This window comes from Equus przewalskii, chromosome 29 (genome assembly GCF_037783145.1).
Source record: "Equus przewalskii isolate Varuska chromosome 29, EquPr2, whole genome shotgun sequence".
Taxonomy (NCBI): Eukaryota; Metazoa; Chordata; class Mammalia; order Perissodactyla; family Equidae; genus Equus; species Equus przewalskii.
In genome coordinates this window covers 15,300,559-15,326,258 of record NC_091859.1, presented here as the reverse complement: position 1 = coordinate 15,326,258, position 25,700 = coordinate 15,300,559, and the positions used below count along the sequence as shown (strand labels likewise).

Here is a 25,700-nt window from a genome sequence, read left to right as displayed (position 1 = left end):
TATCCTGAGCTAAGTGTGCTACATACTTTATCTCCCCTGATTCTCTCCATCTGTGAGGGAGGTCGTGTAAATATTCCATTTTGCAGAAGGAGAATGTAGGCATAGCGAGGTTGAACAAGTTGCTCAGCATCTTACAACTAGTCAGTCTACAAACCTGGTCTTTTTGCTCCTAATCCCTTGCTTGGTACTAGTATTGCTGTCATCTATTTTTTTGCCCAGATAAGATTTTTTGGGTATATAGTAATGAAAAGACTGTTATAAATAGAGAAAATGGATTCTTCCTCCCCAGCTCACCCATGTTCAAGATGCTTCCTTTCATGTTTTCTTTCCCCCGTTTGTGCCTGTTAATAGTTACCTGGTGCGGTAGACAAGGACAAGGTGTTATGTAGTTTTGGATCCTGATGTGTATAATCTTTATCTGGAAAGTGATGAAAGACAGAAATATGGCAATATGAGAAGTTTTAGGTGGTTCAATTTGAATGATATTTAAGGATGTAAGACAAATGTGGGTAAGGAATTTAGCAAAAATGATGTTTCAGTACTTAAGATCAAAGATAGATTTAAGTGTAGAGGAAGAAGGTTGGAGAAGGGTTAACAAGAAGTGATGTTTTCAAATTTCATCTGTGATTAGAAGCCACCATTTTAGTGACCCAAGGCAATAATACCACTGCTTTACAACACAGTGCTCTAAAATAACGATGTGTAGATCTTGTGTACTGTAAGAAATTCAGAAAACTCTTGGGGGCCAGCCCAGTGGCACAGCAGTTAAGTTCACACGTTCCGCTTCGGTGGCCCGGGGTTCACCGGTTCGGATCCTGGGTGTGGACCTATGCATCTCTTGCCAAGCCATGCTGTGGCAGGCATCCCACATATAAAGTAGAGGGAGATGGGCACGGATGTTAGCTCAGGGCCAGTCTTCCTCAGCAAAAAGAGGAGGGTTGGTGGCAGATGTTAGCTCAGGGCTAATCTTCCTCAAAAAAAAAAAATTCATAAAACTTTTGATGCCAAGTTTTCAAAGTTCTACAGTTTTTAAAGTTATCCAACCACATAGCACGAGTATATTTTACTTTTTAAAAATCAGGTAAGCTTCTTGATTTAGGGTGTAGAACTGAAAGGTTAACGTTTCTGGAACCCATAAAACTGTCAAGTTTTAGATAATTATTATATCACCGAGCAAAGTCTACCTCCTGTCTCAATTGGCAAACAAAATGTCCTACTAATACCATAAATGAGATGAGATAACATACAAAACTTCAACACTGAAGTGGATGTGCAAAATGATTTGTCCTGATTTGACACTCGACTCATACAGCAGCTGAAGCATATCTTTTAAATTTCATTTAGCTGAACACACTGCTCGCACAGTCATCTCTTCATTTCCTCAGTAAAAGATCCCCCTTCTCTCCCATATGGCGAGAGAGTCTCTTTGCGATCCAAGCAGTCTTTCTGTTTACATTTTTTCCTCCACTCTTTGATTCAGCAAAGCAGCTGCTTTGAAAAGAAACCCAAGAGATTGTCTTGCAATGGTTACCCGCTCACCCTCTTTCCTGACCCGAAGAGAAAGTTCCTCTCTTCTTTTCCTGGCATTATTTAGACTAAGGACCTGAGGGTTTAAAGTACATTTTCCATATTCTTCTTTTGTTTTTTAAACTAGGAAGCTTAATTGATAATCCTCCCAACTCTTCTTTGAGGAACAATTTCAGAACACAAAATAATTAACATTTACTTTGAAGATTTTAACTCAGAACCTTTTGTTAAAAATAATAATAATAATAAAAAGTATGATGCCTGTACTCACATCCAGATACATTGTAAAGTCTTCTCCTTTTTTATTTCTGTTGTACATCTTCCTTTCTCTACTGAATTTGGAGTCTCCTCCTACATAGTGGTATTATGGAGAATGCTAAGCATAACTCCATGGATATCATGATGAAAACTAGAATAAAAGACCTTGCCACTTAATCATGCTCATTAGCATAAAAATACAATAATAAAACCTATTTGGGGGGAGTCGGGGAGTGTCATTTGAGTCAGCTCATGGGTAGGCTAGCATGCAACTTTCTGTTTCTTGCAAATAAGTCGTGTGAGGGGGAGCAGCAATACTATGCCTGTGTGACTCAGAAGAAAAGGTAGCCGGTTTTATTCTTTAGTCAGACTAGGAATGGGTCTGGATGACACAAAAAACTTCTATGAGCCTTCTTTTTGTCTGCCTGCTTTAGCGGGGATGACAGATAAGAGTCAACTAATGCTTTGGGAGGAGATAAGATTAGCTTTTAAAAACTTAATCTATGTCATCACTTCTGAAAGTGTCTGCTCCCAAATGAAATCATGTTCCCTGTGTGTTTCCAGTGCAGAGTCACTATGAACAATTTTTTTGTGAATGGCTGCTTTAGGAATTTTGATGGATTGCAGTTCACTGGGATGACAGGGATGACAGGGAGAAATTTACAGTTGTGTATTATACTGACTTCTAAATAAAGTACAGAATTGTAGACTTCCTTTGAACTTGCTGTAGGAAAGTGTAGATTCCAGGTCTGTAATTGTTTTTTTTTTGTTTTCAATATGCCCCGTTGGGTCAATAAAGGAAAGTAACTCCACATTATACTTATCTAGTTCCTTTAAAAGAGAGCTCTGGGGGTTTTATAGGCAGGTCAGCACTTTAGTTTATTATCATCCTTGGCCACATCTGCTAGGAAAGTAATTTTCCACTGGTTTTTTATCCATTAAAAATTGCTTATTTAGCATTTACTACAAGCAAGGTACTGTGTTACAGGCTAGAGATACGATGGTGAGCCAAACAGTTACCTTGTTCTACTCTTTCTGGAGCTTACAGTCTATCCCAGGTTTTATATCTTCATTTTCCGTTTTCTTGGAGCTAGAGAAGTCTTTAAAGGTACAAGGAAAATGGTTAAAAGTTCAAACAGAGAAGCAGTTAGCTAATATCGCATTTTGGATAATTAAGAGAATGTTGCAACATTTCTCACACTGGCCATCCTTAGGACTTAGCAGTTATTGGACCCAACAGTGAGAAGTATGGCAATGGTTTATGCCTAATTGATGAGAAAAACTCTTCTGTTTATCCTTCATTCATTCTTTTAAAAAATGTTGATGAGAGGCTTCTCTGTGCTTGGCACTGCTCTACCCACTTTGGACAAAACAGTGAGTGGCTGAAAGTACCTACCTTATGGTGCTCAACTCAAGTGTAGGAGAAAAATAATAGGCAAAACTAGTGGGTGATGTTGCAATTCCACTGTGTGTATATGAACACCATCTGCTGAGGATTGAACCATACATTTTCCAGACTTCATCTGTGCCTGTCTCATATACCTGAGTTTATTCTCTATTCAAACGATTTAGATATTGCTACCACCATGGCCTGTACTATATAAAAGAAAATTTGATTGTAGGAGCATTTTTGTGGATACTTCAGTAGCAGTTTGCAATGCATGTGGTCTACCAATGTGAAGGAGCATGTACTATGAGTGGGGAGCAGTTCAAGATACTAGAGATCAGAATGATGATCAAGAATACTATAATCTTTGACCTTACACCATTTACATTTCTGTCAGAAAGGACACGTGATAAAAGAGTAAACTAATTGGGTTATCAAGATAATTTCTGATGAAAAGTGTTTCAGTGGAAATAAAACTGTGATGTGAGGGTCCTGGAGCTAAGACAGCTTACCTGGGAAGGTTTCTCTGAGAAAGTGGTATTTGAACTGCGTCCTGAATAATGAGAAAGACTTGCCTTTTGCAGAGCCCAGGAGAGAGAATGCTTACAGCAGCAAGATCATAGGGCTTCAGGTACATTTTGGATGTTGCAGAAAGGGAAACGAGGCCAGGGTAGCTGGAATGTGGGGAGAAGAGAGCGTGGTAAGATGTGAGCATGGAGGTGGGCAAGTCTGCATTAAATAGGGCCCTGTAGGTCTTGGTCAAGAGTATGCATTTTACTGTAAATGTAGTGGAAAGCATTCCGAGGTTTTAAGTAGGTAGTGATGTTTTATATTCTCGGAAGACCACTCTGTTGTGAGTAGCAAGCATGAAAACAAAGAAGGTTATTTAGAGGATCCTTGCAGTCTTCCAGGCAGGAGTGATGGAGCTTGGTACAAGCCGTAGTGGTACAAGATGGGATGGGGAGAAGTGAATGTTTCCTGGTAGAACTGATAGGACTTGACAGACTGGATGTGGAAATAGGGCAAGGATGGTGCCCAGAGTTTTGGTTTGAACCACCATCCTTCAAGTTTGGAAATGACCCTACTGGGGATGCTTGTTCTGGGCTGATTGAAAAGACAGCAATGATCATAACCATAGTGCACATTTGCGAGGGTGTGCTGTTTGTCGAGTTCTTTTCTAGGTGCCTTACATACATAACTCCATTTAGTCCTCAACTAGCCTGTGAAGTAGGTTCTATTATCATGCCCATGTTACAGGGAGGAAACTAAAGTACAGAAAAATGGAATTATTTTCCAAAGGCCGCAAGACTAGTGCATGGCAGAGTAGAGATGAAAACCTGGGTAGCCCTGTTCTAGAATCTAGGCCTCCCAGGCCCCGCTCTATACTGCTTCTCTGTGCATGAGTAAACACACTCTGTTTTCTAGAGCTGTCTTGGATTTATTACTGCAACTAAAGTTGACTTTTGAAACTCTGCTCTTTAGGTTAACATTCACCTATTGCCTAAACAATTCGGCCTCACTTTTGCACCAGCTAGAGATGAGCCTGCCTGCTTTGGGAGAGCTGATCCGAATCTAAGCCCAGGGGGCAGTTTCACAACCTCTTTATCACCTTCCTGTGCTGATCTTTAATCTATGGAGGAGGCAGAACATAAAGGGGATTGCAACATTCACTGTTCATAACCCTTTTAATTATGAATTCAACACCTAAAGGATTAATAATAATGATAAGTTAATCACTATGGCATTAACAATCATGTCATGATCTATGATGTGCCAATCCTCTTGTGGTTGCTTTATGTAACATTGTCTTATACAATCTTTTCAAAAATCCAAAGAAATGTTATCACCAATAGAAAACTGAGGCTCCGGGGTTGCATAATTTGGTCAAGGTTACAGCATGTAAGTGACAGAACCAGGATGTGAATCCATGTCCTAATTTGCTGATGATGTTCTGTTCTAAACACCATCTCTTTCATAAGCAATGAATTTGCATCTGAAGTGTCTTGTTAGGAGAGGAACATGTCCTGGGCATGTCAAAGGTGAATGCTTTGCTGTGCTTCAAGGGGTAGAATTACATTAACATTCTTGTGGATTGCCAATCAAAAATTACTCTTTTAAAAATTGTTTTAAATAGTCCTTATTTTAAAATTTGAATTTTGCAATAATAATGGAAAATTCTTAAGGAGCATTTAGACAAATCTTTATGAGAAATAAATGCTTGGTAACTTGTGTTACTCTTTTCTCCTAGTATTGCTTAGGGTTTAGTTGCAGACAATATAGTCCACTCTAGCTATTTCAAACAGAAAAAGACACGTTGAAGTATATTTGATGGCTTTAAAATCACTAGAAGGGCTAGAAGAGCAGGCGGAGCTTCCAGAACACTCTCATCACCCAGAACCCAGTTGAGTTCGCAACAGTCTGTAAAGCTGCTACAGCCAGTGCAGGAAGCAGTCACACTGCTGACTGGAGGGTCTCACTGTCCCCCATTACCACCCAGCAAAATGCTTACCCAGCATGCAGCTTCTCTTCTCAAGGATTTCCTTCCCATATCAAATCTTGCAGAGTTGTGCCTGACTGGTGGAACCTCAGTCACATCTGCCACTGTAGCTAACTGCCAAGGAGTTCGAGAAATGGAGATTTTAGTTTTCCAGCCACTCCAGTTCTGAAGCATATGCCGAGACAGAATGGGAAGGGGAATTGAAAGAATCACTTGGCAGTATCCTCCACACTCACTACATTTAACTTTTCTTTTTTCAAGTTGCTGTAGATCAGGAGCATCTAATGTGTAGCACTTGAACCAAATGCAACCTTGTATACCTTTTTAGACATTTTTGTTTGTTTTCCGTAATGATATAGCACTCATGGGCTAGCACAACCTAAAATAGTCTGTCTCAGCCTCCAGAGACTACCTAAGAATCGCATGAAGGGCTTGTTAAAAGTGCAGATTCCTGCGATGCTCCCTCAGAAATTTGGATTCCACATGATGCCCAGGAATCTACTTTCTTAGTAAAAGCCCCAGATGATTACACTTTCATCTAAATGTAAGACAGTCGACTCCCCTTGTTTCAGTTGGTACAGCTTCCATGAAAGGGTGAGGGGGACATTTCAGCAGTTCATTCAGCTCAACCAAAGGCAGTTGGTGTGTCCAGCACACATTGCATAATCAGGAAAGCTCGTGCTGTGACCTTTGCAAATAGGACTTGTCATCTGATGTGATGGAGAAAATGACCAAGATTGTGAGTGTTCTTTCAGCTCATGCCTTTAACTCCACTGGTTTTGACCCTGTTTGGAAGCAGTTCAAGCAGAATATAAAGGTTTAGTTTATTTTAATGTAGTTAAAAACCCAGGTGGGAGAGAAACTTTGCTGGAGATTTCCTGAGCTGCTTCCTCAGATTAAGTTTTCTTAAAAATTAAAAGGCCTTGTGAGACCAAACTTGTCAGACTCCAAGTGGCTGATCTGACCAGACATCTGAGCACATTTAATTGCAACCATCGGGGAAAAAACCCCAAGAAATTCTAGGAAGTTCAGGCATTCAGTCCAAATTCAGCACATCGGGTCAGATAGCTACTGGAGCCTACATTCATTTTTCATTTGTCAATTGTTTGGTGTTCAAAAGATTTTACAGGTTTTGAAGGATTGCAAAGCTTTTGATTTACATGAGATCACTCTTTCAGAAGTGAGTCACATAGTTGGAAGAATATAAATCATGTTTAGGTTTTTATAGCTGTTTTTGGAAAGCTATAACCCTCAGATTGCATAGTATGGTGGTTCATTTTTAAGAGCAAATAATTGACATAATTGTGAACAATGCCATCCAAAAAGAACCAGTGCCCATGGAACACTGAATTTGGGTATGTGGATTTCAGAACTGTCATGAATTTTTTTGCTGTGTTTCTATAGCTTGGCCAATGTTTGGGCCTGTCTCTCTTATTTCTTTGAAAATACATACTTATAGCAAAAAGAATTGGCAATAGGCAGGTAAATCTAGGTTCAACATTGAACTAGCACCCACCATTTTTGTAGACTAGTTTGGTTTGTTACATATCATCTTAATAAAATTGGTAGCAAAATACATATCATCATAAAATTGGTTAGAGTCTGTCATCATCTAGCTTCTCCCTCAAGCACAGTAGATTATAATGTTTAGGGGGTTCTTTCCTTCTGCTTTTGTATGACTGCTAAAGAGCTTTATTATGAATATCTAATGACCTATATTTTATCATTGTTTCCAATCTTACTGCTGGCACAAATGTTTATTCTATTATGTATGTCTCTGTTAAAAATAATAACAGCAAGGAGCTGGCCCAGTGGTGTAGTGGTTAAGTTCACACACTCTGCTTCAGCGGGCTGGGGTTCATGGGTTTAGATCCTGTGTGCAGACCTACATACTGCCCATCAAGCCATGCTGTGGCAGGGTCCCACGTACAAAACAGAGGAAGACTGGCCCAGATGTTAGCTCAGCAACAATATGCCTCAAGAAAACAGAAAGATTGGCAAGAGATGTTAGCTCAGGGTCAATCTTCCTCACCAAAAAATTAATAATAACAGCAAAACTTGAACACCTTTGCCCTAGACTCTAGCTGAGGTTGAAGTCCTTTGCAGGGCTTTTCATACAGTGGCGAAGTCTCTGAGCCTACATAGCTCTCAGTAACCACAGATGAGTCGTTCCCCATCCACAGACCATTTAAGAAAGAGGAAGGCTTACTTTCTCATTTTAGCCCCACTCTTTCAGAGCTGCCTTCCCTTCTACCGGGACTGAAGTTAACTTTCTAGCCCTTCCAGATGTTACCTCATCTCTTCTTCCTTTTCTAGACAACCTCTTCTAGTAGGCCCTAGAAATTCCCCCCATTCATTTACTGCTGTGGTCCATGCACTATGATCTGACTCCCAGTTCTATCACTCCATGGGCGCTGTCCTCATCAAGGTCAAGTCCATTAAGTACTCTTCAGCAACTATCAGCTTGACATCTTTTACTGCTTATTCATTGATCATATTCTCCCTTTTGTACTTTCTTTTTCCACTGGCCACAGTATCCCACAATCAGTTGACTTGCCTCTCATGTATTTTGCTTCTCATTGTCTTGTGTCCTAGGCAAATAGTTCTTTCTCCTCCTTAAATGGTGGTATTCTCCAGGGTTCTTGGTGATAAACTTCCAATCTCCAGCTGCCACATCTCCTACACCTCCTGGCTCAGTGAATAGCAGCACTTTTACCCAGTTACCTAAACTGGAACCTGGAAGTTGTTTGTGGCTTCTCCTCCTCCTTTCCCACTCATTTTCTGTCAGTCACCCAAGCCGTTCCATTCTACTTCCATTTCCTCTTGGACTTGTCTGTTTCTCTCCATTCCCGCTGCCCTAGTTGAGGCTGTAATCTTGTTGACTTTGGATGACTTCAGTGAACTCCTAACTAGCCTCCTGCCCCCAGGCCTGTTGCCACCATCCCCCAAGCTATCCTTCAGTTCTGATGCCTGATAAACCTTTCAAAAATAAATCAGACCTTGCTCCTCCCCTGCTTTAAAGTCCTTCAGGAACTCCCTAGTGCCTTGAAGATAAAAATCCAAATCCATTAGCAAAATTGGGAGAGCCTCTGTATATCTCTCTAGTGTCATCTATTATTGCTTATTCCTTGAAACTCATTTTCCAATCATATCATAAACATGAAGTTCTATGAAAATGCCTTGTTCTCTCACTTCTGTGGGCACCTGTTCCTTCCTCCATCAGGAGTCTTCACCCCAGCTGCCTTTGATCTGGCTGCCACCTACTTACCTCTGAAGAAGGTGTCATCTCCTCCCAGGAGCTATCTCTAATCCCTCCATGCCCCGTCTTCTGTCCTCAGAGTCAGGTTTAGCAGTCCCTCCTGGGCCCTTCTGCTCTCAGATGGTCTGTCTCCCTACTGTGATCATCAGTAGCTTGTGCTTCCCAAGGCCAATGACCATATCTTCTGTGTCTTTATCTTATGTCCCTATCAGGTACTCCATACCTGTTCATTGAATGAATAAGTAGCTCTTCTTAGAAGTCTGAAAGCACTCAATTTTGTTTTTATCAGAAGGAGCAACTTATGACTTTATTTTTTGGATTTCTCCCCTCCCTCTAGCTATGTAATTTTTTCAAGCTACACGAAGTATAACTTGATTTACCTATACTTCTTGTTTACCCAGCCTAGGAATAACTTGACATTGTGGTTTCAATTAGAAACTGATTCAGTTATTACTTTGTGCTGTGCACAGCATAGGCATTTTAAATAAAATTGAATAGTTCATTAAATATCTGTAAAATCAGTTTATTATCTGACTGGCCCAGTATTTTTCTTTTCAGTGAAGTGTAGGTTTTGGTTTAAATCCAGCCCAGAGATTTACTAGCAGAATGGCCGTAAGCAAGTTACTTAATCTCATTGAATCATGTTTTACTCACCTGCAAAATGGGGTAATAATATCTACCTGGTTGTTAGGAAGGTTATATGAAATAATATCTGCAACCTGCCTGTTCCCTGTGTGGCCCTTAGTAGGAGTCAATATTATGTCAGTCCCTTCGCCTTTAAATAACATTTACATTTAGAATACAGACTGACTATCTCAGGGTGATTTTTCCCAATTTTTTCCTGTAGATTGAATACCTTGAAATCCTTAAAATCCCCTTTTATATTAAAGCCATTATCTGCCTTTTTATATTAAGCAATTCCTTTCTAGGATGTTCAGTTTTTATTATAAGGGCACGTTAGCCACATATTTTAGTGATCATCCATAATTAAAAAAAATATATATATTTTTTTTGGTGAAGATTGGCCCTGAGCTAGCATCTATGCCAATCTTCCCTCTATTTTGTATGTGGGACGCCACCACAGCATGGCTTGATGAGCAGTATGTAGGTCCACGCCCACTATCTGAACCCACAAACCCTGGGCCGACAGAGTGGAGCATGCAAACTTAACCACTATGCCACCAGGCTGGCCTCCATGTTTTAAAATATTTCTGTTTCACTTCTTCACAAAAGGCTCTACATGGGGAGAGGTGGAAGAGTATGTTTACACGACTTCCGTGCACGAATTTGGACTTGAAGCTGGTTTAAGTTTCAGTTAGCTATCCTGTTAACATCTGCTTTCCTCATAGCAGTGAAGTTTAAAAAACAAACCTGCTAAGTGTTTCCTTTGCCCTTTTGAGATTACTGGAGAATCACTGGAGAAGAATTTGAGTCTGTGTAAGGTTGATTAGGTATTTTCTCTATAATGTTTAATGGTAAATTTTTGAAAAATAAAGAAATCTGAAGAAGTCACGTAGAATTCAATGGTTATTCACTGAACAAGAATCTCTTATTGGTTTACTTAAGATTAATTTTGAAGGATATGGTGAATATGACCTCAGAAGACCTGAACTCCGGACTAATTACTGTACCTGTATCTTGGTAACTTGCTTTACTGGGTCTGGGTATCTGAGCGAGTTGGCTCTCTTCCAAAGCACATTTGGGCTACAAGGGAGCTGCCTGCTTCGCTAGCTGGCATTCCAGATTAAAGAGAAGATGGATGTTGTTTTTGGCAGCAGCTGCTGTTTTGTTCAGGGCAGTCCTAATACCACTCTGTATGTCTGTGCATAAAGAAATGAGCTACACAGGACACCCCACTACCTTTTCGACTTTGAGAAGTCTGTAATGTGGACCCTGACAATGCATATTTTCAAATCACTTCTCACATTCATAGAAAAGTTTGGGTTCTTTTCAAGTTTAGAAGATTGGAATCCTCTGGTTTCTTGAACAACATATGTTCCCCTGATGTTTCTTGGGCTGCGTACATGTTAATTTCTACTAAAGGAAAGAAGTCTGCAAAGTGACTTCTCTGTTTCAACACATGTTCGGATCAAGCAAATGGTTTGCTTTAGGAGGACTTTGCAGCTCCTTTTCCTGGCATGTGGCTTTTTATTATAAGGAAGCCTCTTAGGAGGAAGATTTGGTGACTGGGAGAATATTCCACTGGGGTCTGATGAGATTGGTTCTCAACAAAAATGAGATTGAGGTAAAACCTTTGCCTTCAGGGTCTCCACTCTCATCTTTTGGTCACTTTTTCCCCCTTCTTTAAAGTACCTGCCCAGTACTATCTGCCACTGTTAAAACCTGCTATATCTGTCGTTCACAACTGAGTATGAATTTTCGTCACTATTACTTCCCTCTACCGGGACTGTTTCTATTGCATGGCTTAGTTCTAACAGTACATACAGATTTCTGTTAGTTATTTCATCACGTAAATAATTTGAAGGCAACTTTTAGCAATGAAAGGGTTATTGGAATTTTGTGTGTTGTGGGGACTGTGTGGGGGACACTTTTGACGCATGCCTCTAAATAATAAAATCTAGAACTGCCGACGACAAGATTAGTTTAATGTGTCTGTGCAATGAAAGGTTATCATGAAATGAGAGGTTATCACACAATGAGCGTGACCTAGAGAGAAAAGTTGTAGGACACTAAAACAAAGTAGCCAAAGAAAAATGTCATAGGCAGAAGCAGAAAATGTTACAGAAAAGCAGTGAGATGATTACCCAAACTGAAAAGATACATTTTAGAGCAGAAGTCACAAACGCAGGGACATTTTGCTTCAGCTTTCTATCTCCAGTAGGGTGTGTGCGTGTGCACACGCCCACACATTTAGACACCCGTATACCCTTGTTGCAGTTTCTAGAAGTTAGAGAGGAAGAGAGAGAGAAAACCAAGATAAATATTTTGTTGATATATTGGAACACCTCACTTAATTGGAAGTCAATTGTCTATTAAGTGAAGTTACTTTAAACACAGTTGAGAACTAAGAAATAAATTGGAAAAGGCATCTGAACCCAAAATCAGTGTCAAAATACCCATGCACTAAAGGTCTTACCCTTTGTTCATGGAAGATTGACTCTGTGAAGTCCTTTCTCTGACTGTTTTATTCAAGTGGTTTCGAAGCACTTGTTTCTCTGGTTTCCTAGGCGATCCCAAACCCATCAACCACACAGGGAATCATTGCCTGTAGTTCAAACCTATATTTCGAAAAGTTTTCATGTGATCCTCACAAGCACTCCATGAGGTGAGTGAGGCAAAGATTATTCTTGTTCTCATTTGAGAGACAGATAAACAGATAGAGGGATTAACTGGCCTGTTTGAGGTCACACGGTAAAGGGCTCAGAGGTTTCCTGGATCCATGTACTGTACTCTGCCATCACACCACCAGTTTTCAAAAGCGTGTTTTTTTCTTTCTTTCTTGTCCTTGGAAACCTTTGTTCAAACAAAATCTTCCCCAGAAGCATGAACAAATAAAACAGAAAAAAGACTGAGCTGCTTTACTTCAGGCAGGGGTTGGGGCCCAGAATACGGACAGGGGCAGCTTATTTTCCTTACCAGGAACAGCTTGAACATCACGATACTACACCACTCATTCATTCATTCATTCAGAAAATAAGTTTATTGAGCCCTGATTTATTTTTCTATTGTTGTTGTAACCAATTACCACAAAGTTAGTGACTTAAAACAATACAAATTTATTATATTGCAGTTTTGGAAATTCAGAAGTCCAAAATGGGGCTTACTGAGCTCAACTCAAGGTGTTGGTGGGATTGTGTTCTTGCTTGAAGGTTTTAAGGGAGACGGTTTTCTTGCCCTTTTTCAGCTTCTGGAAGGCATTTGCGTTCCTTGACTCCTGGCCTCTTTCCTGCATCTTCAGTGCCAGCAATGGAAAGTCAAATCCTTGTCATGTCACATCTTTCTGGCCCATCTTCCATCATTTCATCTCTCTGACCAGAGCTAGAAAAGATTTCCAGCCTGTAAGCACCTGTATGATTAGATTGGGCCCAGAGAATCCAGGATAATCCCTCCGTCTTAAGGAGAGTTTAGCTTAATCACATCTGCAAAGTCCATTTGCCATATAAGGCAATATATTCACAAGTTCCAAGAATTAGGACGTAACTATCTTTTTGCCATTACTCTGCCTGCCATAAGTACCTACCATGGGCCGTGTGTTGTGTTTGCCATTAAGACTAGAGAAGTCTAGAAATAGCAATAAAAATATGTTGCAAGTCATGACCTGACATTCTGAGAGCAACAGGTAAACTGAGAAACAAAGTGACAAAAACTAAAATAAAATTTTAGAAACAATCAAACAAGTACAGTAATTTGGAGCTACTTGGAGGAGAGCAGTCATAACTACGGAACTGAAATGCTTTTTTCCCCCAGCTTTATGGAGGTATGACTGACAGATAAAAATTGTCTATATTTCAGGTGTGCAATGTGATGTTGTGATATATGTATACATTGTGGAATGATGACCACAATCAAACTATCATCTACAGTTACTCTTTTGTGTGTGTGGTAAGAACACTTGAGATCTAGTCTCTTAGCAAATTTCAAGTATCCAATACAGTATTAGTAACTATAGTCATCATGCTGGACATTCGGTCTCCAGAACTTGGTCGTCTTACAATTGAAAGTTTCTACCGTTGGATGAATATCTTCCTTTTTCTCCCACCCCCAGCCTCTGGTAACCACCGTTCTAGTCTCCTTTCTTACTGTGAGTTCAAGTTTTTTTTGTTTTTTGTTTTTTAAGATTCCACATATAGGTGAGATCATACAACATTTGTCTTTCTGTGTCTGGTTTATTTCAGTTTGTCTTCTCTTTATTTGATGAACTTGAATCATCAAAGAAAAGCAAAGTTTGATATTTCTGCCCACTGTTTAAGAAATCAAGGAAGTTTGTGTACTATATATTAGAAAGATTTCTGTATAGGATAATACTGAAAAATTGCTTTTCCATATAAAGAAGTAAGCTCTGCATTTCAGCTGTCCCCTGAGAATACTGATGAAGGAGGGATTGCTCCTGCTGTATGGAGTTCTCAGTACATTTCGACCTTGACTCCTTCTCCATCCTAATGTTTAGTTATGCCAGAGAGAATTGTTGAATTTTACGAAAAACGAATATTCTTTTCCAGTAGCAAAGTATATACAAAATTAAATCATGAATTTATTAAATACTTGTTTAATAGCTTTAAAATAAATGCTTCAAGAAATGCAGGTTTGAGTATATTTGAATGTATTTAGTTAACAGATGTAATTTTAGCCCTGACCAAATAGTTTCCTATAAAATGAGGAAAATCATATTTTTGCAGATGTTTGTATATAACTGATGCAAAATATCATCGATAATTTATTTTGCAATTATTATAGAAGTCTATATAAGTATATTTTAAGAACTATCAAAGAACATATAATAAAAATTATGGTAGTCTGAAAAGTGTAGAATATTCAGCTGTGGCATGGAATGCAGAACAGACTTGTCTCCATATGCTTGATATTTGAAAAATTATTACTTAAAGTTTTAGAGATATGCTACTGGAGTCATCATCAATGATATAACAGCTTTCTGGTAGTGCTGTGATGGTAGGGGGTGGTGACAAGGATAGGATTTAGAATTGGACAGATCTGGGTTTTTCTCCTGATTTCACCACTTAAGAGTCGCCACATCTCTCTGTACCTCAATTTCTTTGTCCTTAGCGTTATAATATATGAAATTTAAATTTTGTTTGTGGTAAGATGTACACAATGTTTGGTACATAGTAAATGGTCAGTAAATGGTAGCTGTTATTCACTGTATCGTTCAAAAAACACCAGCATCTCCGCTCATGTATTGGGACATCCTGCCTGATAGCACTGACGAACTCTGCATGCTCTTATTTAAAGCCAGCCCTCCACTTGAGAGCTAGATCCCCGCCTTCTTGCCTTCTCAAGAACATTGCACAAGCAGTTCCCTCTCTTCTGACCCACATCACCAATTGTACCCTTCTACTCGATCATCCCCAGTAGGCATTTGGAAATCCCAGTATATCTACTGTCTTACAAATAAAACTCTCTCCCTCCGCTCAATTCCTTGCCAGTGATCACCTCACTTTGTTTTTATTTGTTTGTTTATTTATTTGCCCTCCTTTGAAGGCCAACTCTTTAAAAGAGCTGTCTAGGTTCCTCCCCACCCCCACTGCATAAAAGTAAAATAAAAGAGCTGTCTGGGGGCCAGCCCAGTGGCGTAGTGGTTAAGTTCACACGCTCTGCCTCCACGGCCCGGGGTTTTCAGGTTGAGATCCTCGGTGTGGACCTACACACCACTCATCAAGCCACACTGTGACGGCATCCCACATAGAAAATAAAGGAAGATTGGCACAGATGTTAGCTCAGGGACAATCTTCGTCATAAAAACAAACAAGCAAACAACTGGCTATATTCACTGTTTCTAATTACTCTCCTCTCGTGCTCTCTTGAATCTACTCTAGGCTGGCTTTTCCCCATAACTACTTCAATAAAAGTATTCTTGTTAATGTCACCATTCACCTCTATTCTGCTAAATCCCGTGATCAGTTCTCAGTCCTCATCTTACCTGACCTGTTTCGAGTATTTGACATAGGTTGACTTCCTTCTCCTTAAGGTACCTTTTTTTTTCTTTCCCAACTTGGCTTCCTCCTACTCCTTTGGCTTCTTTCTCAGGCTCCTTTGTGAGTTCTACGTCTTTTGCCAGAGCTCTTAAAAGCACTTAAGGTTAGAGCACCGTAGGATTCAGTCATTTGTTCCCCTTTTTCTATTTGGAGTCACTCCCTTGATGATCTCACCCACTCTTTTACTTAAAATTTTATTTATATATCAAAGGCTTCTCTCCTAAATCCAGCTTCAAATCTCCTGACCTAGTGTCATCACCAGGATATCTCAGAGACATTTCAAACTTAGCATACCCAAAACCTAACTTCTGATCTGCCCTCCAAACCTTCTCTACCCTCAGCCTTCCCCATAGCAGCTGATGGCAACACCATCCTTCCACTTGCTCAGGCCAGAATCCTTAGAGTCGTCTTTGACTCTTTCTCTCAAATCACATTCCAACTGCCAGGAAATCCTACTGGCTCAGCCTTCAGGAGACATACAGAATCTAACCACTGCTGGTCAATGCACTGCTACAACCCTTTCTTGCTTGGATTATAGCAAAAGCCCCTAACTGGTCTCTCTCTTTCTATCTATTGTTACCCTAAAGTCTGTTCTCACCACAGTAATAAAAGTGATCTTTAAAAACGAAAACAAACCAGACTTGACTTTTTTAGAGCAGTAGTACGTTCACAGCAAAACTGAGAGGAAGGTACAGTGATTTCCCATGTGCCCCCTGTTCTCACACATGCACAACCTCTCCCATTATCAACATCCGCCCCCCCCACCCCCGAGAGGTACATTTGTTACAATTGATGAAACTACACCAACACATCATTATCACCCCAAGTCCATAGTTTACATTAGTGTTCACTCTTAGTATCGTACGTTCTGAGATTGGACAAATGTGTAATGACATATGTCTACTATTACAGTATCATACAGAGTATTTTCACTGCCCTAAAAATCCTCTATGCTCTACCTAGTCGTCCCTCCCATTCTTACCCCTGGCAACCACTGATCTTTTTACTGTTCTGTAGTTTTGCCTTTTACAGAATGTCATAGTAGTTGGAATCACAGTATTTAGCCTTTTCAGATTGGCTTCTTTCACTTAGTAAATATGCGCTTAAGGTTTCTCTATGTCTTTTCATAGCTTGATAGCTCATTTCCTTTTAGTGCTGAATAATATTCCATTGTCTGGATGTACCACAGTTTTTTTTATCCAATCACCTACTGAAAGTATCCCAGATGCTTCCAAGTTTTGGCAATTATAAATAAGCTGCCCTAAAAATCGGTGTGCAGATTTTTGTGTGAACCTAAATTTTCAGCTCCTTGGGGTTAGATACTAAGGAGTGTCATTGCTGCATCATATAGTAAAAGTATGTTCAATTTTGTAAGAAACTGACAAAAAATCTTTTTAAAAAAATTTTAAATATGTTCATATCTCTCCTCTCCTCAAAATCCTGCAATGAATCCCATTGCATTCGCAGTAAAAGTCAAAAGTCCAGAGAATGGGGTGCAAGACCCTACATGATCTGACCTCTCCATTTTCTCTCTGATATCATCATCATCTACTGCCCCGTGGTTTACTCTTGCTGTTCCTTCAATAAAGTGCATTCCTTAGACCGTAGGGCCTTTGTACCAGCTTTTCTCTCTGTCTTCAATACTCTTTCCACAGACCCCTGAGTGGATCATTCCCTTAGCTCCATCCAATCTTTGATAAAATAGTGCCATCTCAATGAGGCACCACCAAATATCACGCTGTTTAAAATTTCAAGCAGGCTCTGGAAAAGAAGGGGTAATAGCTAGTTCATGGCCTTTTCTCTAGACTCAGTGGTGCCTGGGGGTTTGACCCTCTCTATAATCCTCCTTGCAACAGGAACTTAAGAAATTTATGGGAGTATTCCTATACTTCATCCAAGAGAATCCTGCTGAAGTTATTAGGTAGCAGAACAAGCACCCATATGTACTTTATTGTTGAGGCTGGTGCTAGTGGGAGGTGACTGCGATGGAGAATGAATGGAAGCTCATCACATGCCCCTGATGGGGCTACTCAACCAGTAAGGCAGAAGCATGAGAAGTGGTCCTGTCCACTCAACATCACCTGTCATTGCCACACACATCCCAAGTGTGCAGTGATAAGTGGCCATTAGAGACTGCCTGGGAGTCAGGAGACCTCTGCTCTGCTGGGGCTCTGTGTGCTCTTTTGTTGCCTGTCCTATATCCTTTCTTAAAGCTCAGAAGTACACTTGGTGCTGGGTGAGCCCTCCAGTGCCTCATGAGTGTGGTTGTCAACTTGAACCTAAAACCACTACTGCTAGTAGAGCAGAGTAGGCATTAGAATCCCAATCCCCTTTAGCTTGGTCTAACTTTTCTTTTTCCATGACACTTAACACCTTTGACATACTATATAATCCAGTTACTTATTATGTTTATTGGTTGTGGTCTGCCTTCTCTCACTAGACGGTAAGCCTCATGAAGGCAGGGATTTTTGGCTTTTTTTGACTAGTATAGCCTAAGTATCTAGAACAATGGCTGGCATGTACTAGGTGCTCAGTAAGTATTTGCTCAATGAGTGAGTGAACAAATGTTGTTCAGTGTTTCTTCAATGCCAGGCATAAGGCATGATGAACAGAAGTAACAGAATTTCTGCCTTTATATTTCTTAGAGCCTAGAGTACGAATATGGTTATTAGTGAGATGTCCGTTTACAGAGATCCTTAGGGAGGATTCCCAAATCCTATCATGAAAGAGGGTTTTAGAGAAATATATTTCAAAAGGGGGTAGAACTGTCACATTTTGAAATATTTTCACATCTCCGTGCCTTTATTCCTGCTGTTTATTTTTCCTGGAATGCTCATCCCTTTCTTGTCAACTCTTGCAAATTCCTCCTTGTCCTCCAAAATCCAGCCAGAGTCACATTCTCTCCTTGGCTTTCCTTGGCACTGTCTTCCTGCCATGAGTCCTTCCCCTTAAGGTTAATTGATTAATTGCTTCCTCCTTGGTGCTCCCAAAGCGTTTATCACAAGGTGCGGGTATTATTTATTTACCTGCCTCTGAGTTTCAAGGGCATCTTCATTACCATTTTTTCTCTAGTGATGGGCACAGTCCCTGTCTCATAACACGTGCTCAATAAGTAGGTATTGAATTCAGGGCAGTAGACTGTTTTTACTCTGGTCACTGATTCATCCAGCAAATATTAAGCGCTTTTTACATGCAAGGTGCTGTGTTATGTGTTGTAAAGATACTGATAAAAAAATCATGTGCCCAATTTCTTAAAAACCTAAAATATTCTTTAACAAGAAAAACTAAGTCAGCATAAAAGTAACTGTAATACATGGTTGAAAGTGTTATCTTCAAAGAGGTGTGCATGAGTGCATGTGTGTGTGTGTGTGTGATTACTTCATACTAGGACTCAAGACTGTCTTCCTATTGACTAAGGAAATATTTTTCCTTATTAAATGTCTAAAAAGCTGTGGTTCAAAACAATGCTTCTTTTGATGTCTCACAAATTAGGTTACATTCTGTCCTAGGTCTAAAAATACCTCTCTCCCCTTTACTTTGACTGATAATACTATTGTAGACTATTGGATTAAAGCACTGTTCAGGGTTAAGCTACTACCTGCCAAACAGTCTACATTTAAAGAAGAGAGGCACCAGCCCCATGGCTGAGTGGTTAAGTTCACATACTCTACTTTGGCGGCCCAGGGTTTGCTGGTTCGGATCCTGGGTGCGGATCCTACACAGCACTCATAAGCCATGCTGTGGCAGCAGCCCACATAGAAGAACTAGAACGAGCTACAACTAGGATATACAACTATGTACTGGGGCTTTGGGGAGGAAAAAAAGAGAAGATGGGCAATAGATGTTAGCTCAGGGCCAATCTTCCTCACCAAAAAGCATACCTTTTTAAAAAAAAAAAGTAGAGAAAGTTTCTTTTGGTGCCCTAAGGTATGAATTTTATGCATTCCCTAGTTTTTAGAAAACATCTTCAGTAAGAAATCCTTTCCATGTTGCTACAAGTTCCTTCCTAATTGCCATTAGGAAATTGGCTGTAGAAAGCTTTTGACAAAAGTTAACAATAATGTCATTGAAATGAAAAATCCAAACCACATTTTAAGAGAATTTTTAAAAATTTGGTTAGCCTGGTTTGAATGCCCACCATTTAATTGTATTTAAGCCAGTAGCATTTTTTAAAAAATATAATAGATTGCCGTTTCCACATTAAGATGTAGTTGTTAATAATTTGAGTGATTACAGATTTTAACACCAGCAATTTTTCTGTTTTTATTTAGACTTGGATTATCACTTGCATTTATCTTCAACTGCTCCTATTTAATCCTCTCGTCAAAACCAAAGGAATCTGTGAAAACCGTGTGACTGATGATGTGAAAGACGTGACAAAATTGGTGAGTCCTTGCTTTTCATGACTCTTTCTTGTGTTTTGAACAAGAGCTCATTTTTTCTTGCCCGAAATTAGTATTTTTCTAAGACAAGGAAAGAAATCATTGAGTTATTCCAGAAGGTTTACAGAGAGCAGGTCAGGAGATATTTAAGGTGATGGAGAACCTGTTGGTAGAACTAACCCACTGCTCACCACTGCAGTGGCTTTGTGTCTTCGCTGGTCTTTTCATCTCTTTCACAGGCAGTGAAGGACGCTGGAGAGTTCTCTGTGTGCTCGTGTGCCAGCACCTGCTTCTTCCCCATTATCTCTTTAGTGGGTTCTTCCGCGTGTCTTATTTTCCCTCCACATGTCTTCCTACTCTTCTTGAACAAGCCTAACAAAAGGGGATCTGTGGGGCCGGCCCTGTGGTGTAGTGGTTAAGTTCGAGCGCTCCGCTTCGGTGGCCTGGGGTTCCTGGGTTTGGATCCTGGGTGTGGACCTACACACTGCTCATCAAGCCATGCCATGGCGGCATCCCACATACAAAATGGAGGAGGATTGGCACAGAGGTTAGCTCAGGGACAAACTTCCTCAAGCAAGAAGAGGAAAATTGACAATAGATGTTAGCTCAGGGCCAATATTCCTCACAAAAAAAGAAGACACAGATCTGTGATGGCTGGCCGTTCTCTCCTTTCCAACAGCATAAAGACTCTGTCACACGTGCGTTGTTGTTTGCTCTCTCAGTGGACATAGTTGGAGGAGTGGTTTGTTTCCCAAATGTTGACCAGACTCACCTCACACATTCGTCACATTGGAACTCTTCAGTCAACAAAAGCCATTTGACACAGGTGCTGCTTGGTCACTGCCAGCTTCATTCCATGCTTCTCTTAAGATGCAGCCCACAGAGGGGGAAAGCATACTAAGACATCTGAACTGCACTCTTCCCAACTCTCACAATCTAGGGGAGATTGGACATGCTCATTTGAGCTACGGAGGATGATTTCAGGATGAACAAAGTTTGAGAAGCCTTTTTGTGAGTTCCTGGTTCAAAATAGCCAAGCGGCACTCAGTTACTTGAATATTGTCTAGAGAACAGAGGTGATGTGAGAATAGGAAAGAAATGAGGGTCGTGATATATAGAAAAGAAAGAAAAGTATGTTTACTGAGATATTTATTTTCCCTCCTCTCGATATACATTTCCTGGTTTATATGTTTTATTTTGGGTTCATAGCCAAACTTCAAAATAAGTTTAATGCTATGATCAGCATCTTGCTAGCGTAACCTCAATGCAGAATTAGGAACACACACACATACACAATTTATGCAGATTCCTTAGAAGTATACCTGGAGGGTCCAGGTTTAAAAGTATCCTTTGATGCAGTATCTGAAGATTTGTCAATGTGTTTTATTCGACGGGCTGTTGCCACGACAGTGGAACATTTGCCTGCTAGATGCCCAGCTAGGTATTGGGTATAGGGATGGAGGTGAGGAGGAAGTGTTTTTTTTAAAAAAAACATAGATCATGGCCCTTTTCCTCAAGTTGCTTGTTGGTTTGTGACCCAAAAAACTGTACTGAAAAGAAAATATATGTTTATATTCTGAATTTTGTATTGATAGAAGACACTCATTAAATGTTTGTCTGATGAGTGAAGTAATCATGTGCACAACTGTGGTGGTCACTGTGATCGCCTGTGGTGCTTCTTGAAATTACAGGTGTCTGGACCCCACTGATTCCAGAGGTCTGAGGAAGGGCTCCAGGCATCTATATTTTTAAGACATTTCTGAAAGGAGGTTTAGGAACTACAGTTCTGGATGATCTATTCTGTCAAAGTTTAGAAACTAAATTTGATCTCCATTCTTTTTATGACTAATTTTATCTATGTTGTACAGATTTATATGGATGTCACATTAATATGTCTCCAAAATCGGCTTAAAATAAGTCACAGCTGGGAAATAACAGCTCTCCTGTAGCTGATGGTGTCACCATGGATGTGAGAATGAGCAGGGGAGATCCGTTCTGATCCTAGGGAGCAATTTTAAGTATGTGGGCAATAAATCATAGTTGGAAGATGATGGTGTATCTGACCACAGACTGAGCATATCCAAGATTAACATGGTATTTAAGAAAAATTACTTGTAGATATTATTGTTTGCTAAGTGTTTGAGGAATACTACTTAATGAGCACGACTTCCAGTGAAATGCCAAACTGATATTTTCAAGTGGTGTAAGAAGGTATTATAAGCACCTGCCAAGATTTTCCATTCTTGTGTTTAACCATCTGCTTATTTTCAGTCTTACGTATCAGTCAATACAAGGAAAAATGGCAAGAAGCATTAATGAGAAAGAATTCCTAGAAAAGGGATACTTATTAATATTGAAACAAAAATATAATTTCTCATCCCAAGGGCAAACGTGAAATGATTAAACTGAGAAAAGGGTTTTTTCTCCATTCCAGCAACTGACTCAGGGGGAAAATTTTTAATTTCAAGAGTTGATCTAGTGAAATTAGTGTGTTTACTTTGAATTATTGGAAAAGATCAAGGTAATAAAAAGTAGGACTCAGAAGATCACTTCTAATTGAATAAAGACCTACATACTACACAGCCTGTATTTTATAGAGTAAGAAATAGAAAACTATAAAATAATCCCTAATCCCTGATCTCAGTGTTTATAACCTCATTTGGGAGCTAAGCCATCTCTATGAATATGTAAATGCATATCACTAACATCATAATAACAACACACAAATGGGTGCCATTTATAAGATTTCATGGTATAACATAGGACCCAACCTGTGCTAGTATATTGGTTAAGAGAATGGATTTGGGAATCTGGCCGACCTGAGTTTAAAATCCCAGCTCTTTGCCCTTGGGTCAGTAACTACCTTTCTAAATCTCAGTTCTAACCTCCCAATCTTGTGGTATAGATTAAATAAGAAAATGTGTATATACATTTTTTACCACAATTATTGTCACGTAACCACTTTGTGCCTCAGTTTCCTCATCAGTGTATAATAGGTTAATAGTACTTAACCTCACAGAGTGATTGTGAGGGTTAAATAAGTTAATAGGACAGTTCTAGGAACACAGCAAGTGCCTGCTAAATATTGGCTATTAGGAGTGGTGGTGGTGGTGGTGTTTGTGGGATATTAGATACTGGAGCTGGAGGGGAATTTAGAGACAATCTAGACAAACTATTTTATAAATAAGGAAAGTGAGATCCAAGAGCAGTGAAGCCCAGCTCCTGGTCCCATTACCAGTGACGTGTCTTCTAGAACAGTGGTTTTCAAACTGGCTCCTAGAGCCCACCCAGCCACTCTGCTTTGGTTTATGTATCTGGGTTTCCAAATAAGACTTGGTTTGAAAAAAGAATCGAGCTTATGAGAAAATGTATGAAAGCCACTGCTTTAAGCCAGAGTTTGTGGGATGTCGTTTGACGCCCGTCCAATCACAGTCTCTTAGGGTACTTGTTAAAAGTACAGCTGTCAGGGCCATACTGCAGAAATGTGGAATCTCAGCTTGTGGAGATGGGTGTTGGAACTTAGTAGGTCCCATTAGTGTCCCAGGTGATAGTTATTTGCATAGAAGTGCCGGAACTGCTTAGGCCCTAATACTTAGAATGTCGGGCTTTCTTTTCATGTTTGAAAAAAGCTGGGTTTCCATCCTTAGCCTAAAACTCATTAATTTCACGCATTCAAACAGGATCATGATGACTTTTGAGTTTTATGGATACAGATGATCACAGCCTCTCTCTAAAGGACAATGGGCAAAGTATCTTGAAGTCGACCAGGCATACTGGGTTACTTGAATACCAGTTCTGCTGTTACCTAGCTTTGTGGCCTTGGGCAAATAAATCCCTGAACTTCTCTGGGATTCAATTTCTGGTTTTTAAAATGAGGAACAAAGACATGATCAATAGTTCTTAATCTAGGGTTCATAAACTTCAGACTATTGCAAATGGAACTCCAGATTGTGCCTGTGTGTGTCATGTGTGCATTTCTGAGAAGAGGGTGTGTAGCTTTCATTTGCTTCCCAGAGAAGTCTGTGACCACCCCCCCCAAAAGATGAGAACTACTAAATTAGATAACTTTGAAGGCCCCTTTTTAGCTCTGAAGTTCTTTTATTCCATAATGATACTTCTTCAGATTGCACCTTTTGGAATAATTCAGTAATGCCTTGACTAAAGGAGGTTATGTATAATGGGAGAGCTTTGCTTTGCAGGCATAATGTTGTTGGTACGTTTTATTTAAGGGAAAGTGGGTTGACAGTACCTTTGTGCCTCGTGCTCACAATAGTTTCTTCAACTGAACTCCTTCCTCTGCAGTCTCTCCCAGTTCCGTCTTTGCAATAGGTAGCAACTCACACAGTGCCCACAAACCTTAAGTGTGTTTGCTCGGGGTGATTCTCATGTCACAGAAGCACATGATTTATGACTTTACTGTCATTTTTTTTTTTTTTAATTTCTGCTTGGACACTTTGTACTGCCCTTCCGGTCCCTATGGTTTTCATTTTAAATCCTTCTGACGTGTTTACTCAGCATAATAGTTCATTTATTTACAGAACATGTTGCTTTGTTTCTAAAAAATGTTGCAAGACTTGTTTTAAATGGCAAACTCAGACCTACCTTAAGGAAGGGTCAAGTATCTGGGAAGAGGATGAATCCAACTTTAAAAACATGTATCTAGAGGAAAGACTGCGGCTTTTAATGGCTGTGTTGATGTAAGGAGGAAATCACGTATTGAAATGGTTGAATTAGTGTCCACTTTTGTTCTTCCTACTGTTCCTGTCATTTTTGGTGATATTTTTCCTTCATTTGGAGGAATTCAATTTAATGTGACCTTGTTGCTTTTTAAAAACCTTTCTATCTTTAAATATCTATTGAATAATTATTTGTCTTCCTCAAAATGCTTAAGGCAGGTTGCTGTTCCAGCTCACCTTGTAAAGGTGAAATGACTGTCTTTTCAAATTCAGTCTACAAATCAAAATAGAATTAAAACTCTCCTGAGAATTCATGGTCTTTCTCATCTTGTGATAGGCACTAATTTTAAGTATGTTATATTAATGTGTGATTCTTGGAGGTTAACATAATGGGAGCTTATAAAAATATCCTCAGATAACAAATGTTCACACTTTGAATGGATAGTTTTCAATAATTCTGATTTTTATTCTTCTTAAAATACAGTGTTCTTTAAATAGAATCCACCGCATTAAAATGGAGGATTAGAGTCTCTGAGTCTTTCCATTTTTAGGTGAATTCTAAACTTTTCTAAGCATATCTTCTCTTTAAAAGTTGAGGTCTCATATAGTTCTGTTTGACCCTTGAAAAACAATGGTTTTATAGTTGGAATGTTTTTAAAGTTTGTTTTTATTAGTTTGCAATACTTAGCATTTTAATTTCTGCTCCTGTGCTCAGTATTTCTTTCTCTATTTCAAGGTTAAATTTCAGGCTCAAATTTAGTATTCAAAGAAAGGAAAGAAGTGTATTAGAAATAATATTTGTAAAAACTGACAATTAGATGGCTTGCTATATTACCAAGCACGTCAATCTTATCATGAAGAAAACTTGCTCTTCCTTCATAGGATAAACCACTTAGATAACATGTCTCCTGCTCCTTGACTTTTTAAAGCAGTGGTGAGTGTGTTATATTCAGGCACCATGCAAAACACTTTGTAGGGATTCTCCCCTTAAACCTCGCAACACTAGGAGGTAGTTGTTTTTACCACCAGTTTATTGGTTAGGA

General features: G+C 39.6%; 1 protein-coding gene across 2 annotated transcripts in view; it reads left to right on the top strand.

The window, feature by feature from the left end:
• KITLG (KIT ligand) overlaps positions 1–25,700 on the top strand; it is an 84,640-nt gene that overhangs the window by 15,696 nt on the left and 43,244 nt on the right. For both annotated transcript variants that reach the window (XM_070600583.1, XM_070600584.1), the window contains exon 2: positions 19,871–19,984. In XM_070600583.1, the coding sequence (XP_070456684.1) occupies positions 19,871–19,984 (114 nt within the window). The remainder of the gene's footprint in view (positions 1–19,870; positions 19,985–25,700) is intronic.